General features: G+C 56.3%; 1 protein-coding gene across 3 annotated transcripts; it reads left to right on the forward strand.

The window, feature by feature from the left end:
* Nucleotides 1-280: 280 nt before the first annotated feature.
* Nucleotides 281-6,448, forward strand: S1PR5 (sphingosine-1-phosphate receptor 5). Of its 3 annotated transcripts, none has more exons than XM_077119604.1 (2): nucleotides 281-782; nucleotides 4,028-6,448. In XM_077119604.1, the coding sequence occupies exon 2, from the start codon at nucleotides 4,046-4,048 to the stop codon at nucleotides 5,240-5,242; it is 1,197 nt and encodes a 398-aa protein (XP_076975719.1). In that variant the 5' UTR covers nucleotides 281-782; nucleotides 4,028-4,045; the 3' UTR covers nucleotides 5,243-6,448. The 3 variants fall into 3 exon arrangements, with proteins under 3 accessions (XP_076975719.1, XP_076975718.1, XP_076975720.1); XM_077119603.1 differs by lacking the exon at nucleotides 281-782 and adding an exon at nucleotides 2,592-2,621; XM_077119605.1 differs by lacking the exon at nucleotides 281-782 and adding an exon at nucleotides 3,154-3,627.
* Nucleotides 6,449-9,770: the final 3,322 nt, after the last annotated feature.

Here is a 9,770-nt window from a genome sequence, read left to right on the forward strand (position 1 = left end):
ATAATATAAATACAAAGCAAAGAAAGGCTGGACCTGGCCTGCAGGCCTCCAGTTCGAGAACCCCAAAAGGAGCCTGTTCTGGTTTCTGGCCGTGGGAAAGTTGTCAGTTCACATTCCAGCCTCAGGACGGCATGGAGGGGCACTGGGGAGAGAGTGGCCGCCCTCCAAATCTCTGGGTGGGTCCGGGGGTGGGGGCGGGTGTTTTGGTGCTTTGGTGCTTTGCCTTCTCAGAGGCGTGCACCTGGGCAGACTGCTCCTGTGGTCGGGGGCAGCTGGAAGCATAACCTGCCGGGCGGGTGCACCAGCCCAGACATGCAGCTGGCGGGCGGGCGGTGACAGGAGCAGCGTGGAGGAGGCCAGGGCAAGCTTGGCCTGCGACAGGGCCAGGCTCGTCTGGATGGGGTGCTGGGGCTGGGCCGGCCGGAGCCGAGGCCCCTCTTACTTTCCTCCCTGCAGTGGGCTTTGGCACCCCCGGCTAACTCTTACCAATCTCACCACGTGCCAGGAAGTCTCTGTCCCAAAGGCTCCTTTCATTCTCAAGGACAGACCTTGGAGCGTGGGCTGTCACCTCCATTTTACAGATGAGGCCACTGAGGCTCTGCAGAGGGCACCCCTTGCCCGAGATAAAGTAGACCACAAAGTGGCTGAGCAGGGATTTGAACCCAGGCACCTGATTCCGGATTCTTCTCTTTTCATCCTTAGGTGGCTTCTGGGCAGAGTCACACACCTTGGAGCTGAGAATTGGGGCACGATGGGGCCAGATGAATAAATGATGGAACGAGGTAATTTCCAATGGTGCCATCTGCCCTGTGAGTGTGACGGGGGGGATGGGAAAGGGAGGTGACCAAGTACAGGGGCCCCCAAGAGGCTGAAGTCTCTGTGCATGTGTGATTGGCAGCGAGGAGGCCAGTGGGACAGGGGAAGGGTGGGAGAAGAGGGGGCGACAGATCTGCAGGGCCTTGTGGCCTCCGGGTGACGACTTGGCTTTTACTCCAAGTGCAACAGGAACCACGGGAGGCTTTGGAGCAGGGAGAGGCATGATCTGAGATTCAAGAGCTGTGGCTGGGGGGTTGTGTGTGTGACACAGTGGATGGTGGTGGAAGCTGGGAGGTGCCTGACCTCTAGTCCCCAGGGGCCCAGTCCGTGGGAAAGAGGCAGAGGGGTGAGGCAGAGCTCGGTCCCCACTGGCAGCTGCAGAAGCCAGACCTTGCAGAGTCTGTGGGAGGTGAGATTTCCACCCCCGGAAAGTGTGAAGCAGTCATCCCGCATGCCACTTCCCCTTCACAAAAGGAGGTGACTTATAGGGTGCCTGCTGTATACCAGACATAACTTTGCAGCATAACTGGATCTACAGAGCTTAACACAGCCGTGTGGTCTGGGGGTGCCCCCGGGGAGTGCACAGCTGGGTACGCCTTGCGATCCTTCCCATGAGGAGGCTGAGGGCCCCTGGGGCGCCCTCACCCCCACCCCCATCAGCAGCCACAGGACCTGGGGCATCGTGCACAGGGCAGTGTCCTAGCGGAGGTGACGGCACACAGGCCCAGCCTCCCTTCCAGGCTGTGGACCAGGGTGCGGGTGGGGGGGCTGGGCCCAGGGAGGAGGTTCCTGGGAACTAGAAGGGGGTGTGTGCGGGGCCAGCTAGGACTGGCTCACTGGAGGAGTGGCAGCCTGGGAGAGGCGTGGGAGAGTGACACAGACCGTGACAGAGAGAGACAGGGAGAACCAGAGATGGAGAGGCAGAGACACAGAGAGGGGAAGTCTCTGAGAGAGACTCAGAGGAGAGAAACGCATACAGGAAGTGAAAGACACGCATCATTCATTCGCTCACTCAGGGGACATTTATTAAGCCCTGGCTGAGTTTATTGAAGTGCCCAGGACAGACACAAATCCTTGTCCATGGACCTGGCAGCCCAGTGGGGGCAGAATAAATCACATTGCCTGGAGTGGCCCTGGTGGGGGGTCGGTGAGAAGGGGTGGGGGGAGCCTTCTTATCTCTGAGGGGGAAGTTCCCACCTGCTGTGCCTTGGCCCCAGCTCAAGGGTGGGAATGGGGAAACAAGGAGGGGCCTGAGTCCCCTTCTCCGGGGGCAGTTGGGACCACCCTGTTACGGGGAGAGGAGATCATGCTAAGGTCGCCCCTGCTGAAGACCCCTCCTCCCGCGCGCTGCCTGGGGCTCTCCACCGACCGGGCATTCTTGGGGACAGTCCAGCCTCAGGCAGGAAATGGGCGGAAAATGGGAAGGGGCCTGTGCCAGGGTAGCTGGGACTACCCGCGTTGGAGACCCCACCCACCCCCGAGCCCCGCGTTTCCGGGTGCCCCCACCCCGACGGAGAGTCCCTGGGAGGGGAGCCCAGCCTGGAGCGGGGAGCGGAGGGCTCGACGGTGCCAGTCGCCGCCGGGGCGCGCTCTGGTGCCGCGGCGGGTGGCACAGGCTGGCAGCCGCGGGCTGGATGCCCGGGTCCCAAGCGGAGGGGGCGATGCTTGGGACCGCCCGGCCCTCCGCCCGCCTGGCCCGGCCCCCGGGCTCGCCACCTCCAGTCCCGCCCCCCGCGCGGCGTCCACTCATTTGGCTCGCTGCAGCTCGGTGCGCGGCTGCGGGGGAGCATTGCCTGGGCGCGGGGGTGAGTGTGCAGCAAGGGACCCCTGGGGACGCGGGTCGTGCGGCCCGACCACGAGTTGTGGGGGGAGGGGTGCCCTGGCCACGCTCCCGATTTGGTAAGGGCACAGCGCCCCTACCTGGGGTTTCCCCGGCCTTTACGGAGGCCTCGGGGAGGGAGAAGTTGGCAGCGCCCTGGAGGGGTGCTAGGCCCAGGGTGGAACGGGGTCTCCTGGAATAGCCGGGCCTCGCACCCTGCAAGCTTCCCTACTGCAGTCGGACCATGGCCAGAAGGCTGTGCACCTCTGCACGGGTGTCCTGGTGAGAGCGAGTGTAGCCTGTGTCTGCGTGTGTTTGGTGCCTTACCCCCAGTGTGGCTCTTTCGTATCCTCGTGTGATTCCTCAGTGTGCGACAGAATCCCTCTGGGATGCATTTGTCCTTGCCCTGTGCCAATAAGTCCCTTCCCCTCCCCAGGCCTCGGTTTTCTCATTGGTTCACTGGGACTCGCTTGATTGTAGCCATTTCTGCATGGCTGTGTTTGCCAAAGAGTGTGAAAACCTGGGGGTCTGCTCTGTCCTATTTGGAGCCTCAGTTTCCTCATCCCTAAACTGGAAATAGGGGACATTGTCAAAGAGATTAATGTGTGCAGTTGTGTGTGTGTGTGTTTATACTTTAATGACGTGTGTGCTGTTCGCAGAGCCTGTCTGTGCTACCGGGATCTGTCTGCAGCCCTTGGGTTCTGCGGGCTAATGCGATCAGCTTTCCCACGGGGGTCAGGCTTGGAGGAAGGAGTTTTGGCCGGAAACAACCCTATGTGCAGAGAGCCCTGTAGAGTGTGGGGCTGTGAGCCCCAGGCTGGATGACACCATATGGTGTGGGTGGAAGTTGTGAAATTGTGGCCTGCGCCCCTGTGTGGGTCCCCTCCCCACCACCACCCACCCACCCATCGGCAGGGTGCTGAATTTGCGTCCCTGCACCTCTCTGCGCCTGTCGCTCTGTCCATGCAAGAAAGTATCTGCAGGTTCCCCCGGTAGGGACGTCTGAATATTTGCCGTGGTCTGTGTACTTGTGCGCATTTCACTGTACTTGTGTGTCCGTTTTTGTGTGTGGCAGTATTTGTATGCGTCTCTGCTTATGAGGGAATTTGTCTCTGGATATTCTGGCTTGGGTGTGAATGCATTGTGGCGCTTTATTCTCAAGGGCTGTGCGTCACCCTGTCGCCTTGTGATAGTATTCCTGTGTGTTTGTGTGTGTCTGTCTCCACGGGCACCAGCCCCCCTTCCCTCCCGAGCTCCCCCCGCCCTCCCCGCTCCCGAGGTCCGGTGTGAGCCTGGGGTGGTGGGCAGGGCTTAGGACTCCTTTCCCAGGGCCGCGGGGAAGGGGCGCGCGGGGTGGCCGCCGGCCTGACGCTGCGCCCGGCTTCTTCACAGCCTTGGGGCCGGCAGCCCATGGAGTCGGGGCTGCTGCGGCCAGCGCCGGTGAGCGACGTGGTGGTGCTGCACTACAACTACACCGGCAAGCTCCGAGGCGCGCGCTACCAGCCTGGCGCGGGGCTGCGCGCTGACGCCGCAGTGTGCCTGGCCGTGTGCGCGCTCATCGTGCTGGAGAACCTGGCCGTGCTGCTCGTGCTCGGACGCCACCCGCGCTTCCACGCCCCCATGTTCCTGCTCCTGGGCAGCCTGGCGCTGTCCGATCTGCTGGCCGGTGCCGCCTACGCCACCAACATCCTGCTGTCGGGGCCGCTCACCCTCCGCCTGTCGCCCGCGCTCTGGTTCGCGCGCGAGGGTGGCGTCTTCGTGGCGCTCACCGCGTCCGTGCTGAGCCTGCTGGCCATCGCGCTCGAGCGTCGACTCACCATGGCGCGCCGCCGCCTCGCGCCCGCTGCCCGTCGGGGGCGCACGCTGGCACTGGCGGCCGCCGCCTGGGGCGCGTCGCTGCTGCTTGGGCTGCTGCCCGCCCTCGGCTGGAACTGCTTGGGCCGCCTGGACGCCTGCTCCACCTTGCTGCCGCTCTACGCCAAGGCCTACGTACTCTTCTGCGTGCTTGTCTTCCTGGGGATCCTGGCCGCCATCTGTGCGCTCTACGCGCGCATCTACTGCCAGGTGCGCGCCAACGCGCGCCGGCTGCGGGCGCGACCCCGGGTTGGTGGCGGCATCTCGGCCCGGGCGCGCCGGACGCCGCGCTCCCTGGCCCTGCTGCGCACGCTCAGCGTGGTGCTCCTGGCCTTTGTTCTGTGCTGGGGCCCCCTCTTCCTCTTGCTGCTGCTCGACGTGGCGTGCCCGGCGCGCGCCTGCCCCGTTCTCCTGCAGGCCGACCCCTTCCTGGGCCTGGCCATGGCCAACTCGCTTCTGAACCCCATCATCTACACGCTCACCAACCGCGACCTGCGCCACGGGCTCCTGCGTTTGATCTGCTGCGGCCGCTGGCCCTTCAGCCGGGGCCCGGGTGGCCCCCCACGGCCCGGGAGCGAGGCGGGGGCTTCTGGCGGTTTGCACCAGTGGCTGCCCCCTGGTCTGGACGGCAGCTCCAGCCGCTCCGAGCACTCGTCGCCCCGACGGGAGGGGCTGGACACCAGCGGCTCCACCTGCGGCCCCGGAGCGCCCATCCCTGCCCGGACTCTCCTCCCCGCATCTGCCGCGGACTGACGGCCTCCCACCCATCCTCGGCCTCCAAGGACCTGTTTTGTAATCCTTTTAAGCAAAAGAAGTTGTAGGTAAAGCCCCAGAAGACGGAAACAGGGAAAATATATTTATTGATGAAAAACTCCGTTTACTGAGTGCCTACTGTGTGCTAAGACCTAGTTTAGGCACTAGGAACTAACCGGTGCACAAAACAGACCAAAGGCCCTGCCCTCCTAGAACAGATGTTCTGCTGGGGACAGGGTAAACCATGGAGTGAAGAAATGGTGGAGATAATTTCAGTTACAAATGGTGGTCAGGGGAGGCCTCTTCAGGGGTGACATGTGATCCGAGAACTCATTGGCCTGGGAACACCTAAAGGAAGGACATTTCTGCCTGAGGGAACAGCAGGTGCAAAGGCCCTGAGGCTGGCTGGTGCCCGTGTGTCCTGTGAAAAGGGTTGTGGCTGGAGCAAGGGAGTGAGGGCAAGGGCAGGAGGGCATGAGTTCAGGGAGGTGAAAATTGATCAGGGCCTCGTGGGATGCCCAGCGGACTTGGGCTTTTGCTGGGAATGAGGTGGGAACCACGGAGGGTTCAGAGCAGGGGAGTTCAGTGTTCACAGGTTTTTACCAGCTTCTGAAAGGGAAGGGCAGGACAGGATGGGAAGACCCAAGGAAGGGACGATGGAGCACCCCCAAAATGCTGACACCAAGTGAATTCTGGATAGATTTTGGAGGCAGTGGACCGAATTCCTGTGAGTGTGGGTATGAGGCAAAAAAACGACTTCCCTTTTTTTAGAGGATAAGGGACCCTAAACTCTGACTCTGGGAAACTCTGCCAAGTCCTGTCTGACCACAAAATTTCCTCCAGCGCCAGTATGAGATCCTTCATTAAAATATATATATATATACAACATAATTTTTAAATAATAGTGTTTATACTTTGTAGTGCCTGGGCTTGGGACACAGACCTTGTTTTTCTCACCCTCACTGCAGCCTGGCCGGGTAAGGGTAGGGCCCCCTGTTTGACAGATGTGGGAACTGAGGCTCCAAGCAGTGGGTCACTGGCCCCAGCGTGCCTCCAGGATTCTAGCACTGGCGGGGAGACTTCCTGGTCCCGAGACGCCAGCAGGCGTGGCATCTGGTCCCCTCGTGAGGGGACACTCCTGCCCCTGCCCCGGGGGGTCTGCATTCTCGGCCAGGGACACTACCAGACCCCATCTGTGCCCATAAAAAGCTCCAGGAGCGCTGGTCCCGGCCCCGGGCGTGTCGCAGAGCGCATTCCTGACCCCTGCGACACGGGGCCGTCCGGGGGGAGGGGTGGAGTGGGGCGGGGGTAAGGGGATCGGTGGCACTGGGCTCAGAGCGAGCAGCGCCACCTTCCGGGAGACTGCGGAACTGCAGGCCTCCTCGAAGATCCGGGGGGTGGGGCAGGGAGGGAGGAATCGGTTGCTTGGAGCGTGACTGACCCCAGCTGTGTGTCCGAGCCTCCTCCGGCCATGCACTTGCCGCCCTGCAGGTCACACACATGGGAATTCAACCCATTTCCTAGAACACAAACACGCTGGGGTCGCACGGTCCCAGGGCGCTCGGCCCGGGGTGGCCTCCCTGCGGCTCCTCTAATCTCCCAAGGGAACCCCGAAGCCTCCTTGCTCCCCCCGGCCCCACTGGTGGCTCGTTTGATGGTGCCAGAGGATTTATGGACTTAGTCACATTTTTCAAAATTCCCAAACCCAGTTACACTTCTCCTCCAGGGTCACTCTCCAGATCCCTGGGAACCAAACAGGGCTATTTTGTGAAATAAATGAGCCAAAATATAAACACCATCTCCTCTTTTTTTTACACGACTTGAGCATCACCCTGCATTTTGCTTTGTTCGTTCAATAGCATGTCTTGGAAAGTATTGCAATCCCCTCTCCCCTTTTGTTCTGCCTTTTCATTTAATTGAGGTTAGCTTTCAAACAGTACATGCGGTGCACTTTTTAACCGGCTGCATACTATTTCATGGCGTGGATGTGCTACCACTTATTAAACCAGCGTCCATACCGAGGGACATGGAGGGATGCGACCCATCCTTTGCAATCAGTTCACCCGGCGAGTGTGTCTTGGATAAACCCCTCCAAGTCCCACCGGGGCCTCACAGGACGTGTGGGTCTGATTATATATATATATATTTTTTCAAATATCTTCACACACCTACAGTCCATGCAAAGTATACAATCAGTGGCTCACAACATCGTCATGTAGTTGTGTATTCATTACCATGATCATTTTTAGAATATTCGAATCACTCCAGAAAAAGAAACAAAAAGAAAAAACCCATACATCCCATACCTCTTACCCCTCCCTGTCATTGACCACTATATTGCAATCTACCCCAATTGTTTTTTACCCCTTATCCCCCTATTTTTATTTATTTATTGTCCTTATTTATTTATTTTTTACTCATCTTTCCATACCCTGGATAAAGGGAGCCAGCCACAAGGTTTTCATAATATGTGGATCTGATTTGGAAGGCTGCCTGCAGTTGCCGCACAGCCTCGGGGTGTTCCCGGGCTGTGCGCCCCCTGTTGGAGAGGTCGGGAACCGCAGTTCCACGCACCGGGAGGGGCGCAACCCCACCCCCTAGCCCCAGGCGCCTGCTTAATGTCAAACCTGAGCTGAGGGTTATCCTCCAAATTCACCCCCCGGAGGCTCGCGGAATCCTTATTTAGACCTGCCTCTCTCTTCAGCCCAGCCTTTCCCAAACTTCCCTCACTTCTATGAAATGTTTCCACTCAGATGGACTGCCTTAAAAAGAAACTTAGAAATATTTATTTAAAAATTAACTTCACAGCCTAACTGGCATAAATGGCAAATCAGTATCCCTCGTGCTGGAAAACACAACAATCGTTTATATCTATTGGGTGCCAGGATAATCTAGCAGGGAGGTTATTAAGCATGGGGTCGTTTCACACGTGTTAGCCAGTTGCAGAGCTGGGATTCCAACCCGAGACAGACGAGGTCCATGCATTTTTTAAAAATTTGTTTATTTACTTCGAGAAGTTGTAGATTTACAGAAAAATCATGCAGAAAGCACAGCGTTCCTATATAACCCCCACCTCACACATACAGCTTTCCCTATTTTTTTTTCTTGTTTTTGTTTTTGATCTTATCCTTTTTTTTTTTTTAACAGCTTTTCCTGTTATCAACACTTCTCCTTAGTATGGTGAGAGAATACCATTATAATTATACTATTAACTAGAGTCTCTAGTTTACCATAGGGGTCACTGGTTGTGGTGTTCAGTCCCATGGTTCTTTGTTAAAATTGTTTATTCTGCTAACATAATATGCAACCCCAATTGTCCCCTTTCAACCACATGCAAATATTTAACTCAGTGGTGTCAGTTACTTTGACAAAGTGCTGCCATCACCACCACCCCTTACCAGAACTTCTCCACTGCCCCAAGCAGAGACTTTGTACCAATGAAACTCTAACTTTCTATTCCCCACCTCCAACCTGGTTCCTGGTACTCTTTTTCCAGTCTCTGACTCTACACATTTGCTTATTCTAGCTATTTCATATCAGTGAGATCATACAATCTTTGTCCTTTTGTCTTCTGGCTTGTTTCACTCCACATGATGTCTTCAGGGTTCACACATGTTGTCCCAAGTATCAGAACTGCATTCCTGTTTACGGCTGAATAATATTCCATTGTGTGTATATGCCACATTTAGTTTATCCATTCATCGGCTGATGGACACTTGGGTTGCTTCCATCTTTCGGACTTTGCAGATAATGCAGCTATGAACATCAATATGCAATTATGTTTGAGTCCCTTCTTTCATTTATTTTGGGTTTACACTTAGAAGTGGTATTGCCAGGTCATGCAGTAATTCTGTACATAATTTTCTAAGGAACCGCCAAACTATTTTCCACAGTGGCTGCACCACTTTACATTCCTACCAACAATGCAAAAAGGTTCCTATTTCTCTGTGTCCTCACCAGCACTTTTTAGTTTCTGTTATTTTTTTTTCAATAGTTTCCATTCTATTGGGTGTGAAATGGTGCTTCATTATGTTTTTTGTTTGGTTTTTCATGGGCAGGCACCGGGAATTGAACCCGGGTCTCTGGCATGGCAGCGAGAACTCTGCCTGCTGAGCCACCGTGGCTCACCCTCATTATGGTTTTAATTTGCATTTCCCTAGTGACTAATGATGTTCAGCATCTTTTCAAATGTTTATTGAGCATCTGTATGTCTTCTTTGGTGAAATGTCTATTCAAGTCTTTTGCCCATTTCCCCCGAGGCTTTCTTCTAGGAGTCTTGTAGTTTGGGTTCTTATGTTTAGGTCTTTGATCCATTTTGAGTTAATTTTTGCATATTAACTTCATCCCTTTACACATTCCAGCACCGTTTGTTGAAGAGTCTCCTCTTTCCCCATTGAGTGGATTTGGCATTCGTGTCAAAAATAAATTGGCCAAAGATGAGAGGGTGTTTTTTTTTCTGAACTCTCACTTCTCTCCCACTGATACACATGTCTCTCTGTGCTAGTACCATACTGTTTTGATTACTGTA

Source organism: Tamandua tetradactyla, chromosome 11 (assembly GCF_023851605.1).
Source record: "Tamandua tetradactyla isolate mTamTet1 chromosome 11, mTamTet1.pri, whole genome shotgun sequence".
NCBI lineage: Eukaryota > Metazoa > Chordata > Mammalia > Pilosa > Myrmecophagidae > Tamandua > Tamandua tetradactyla.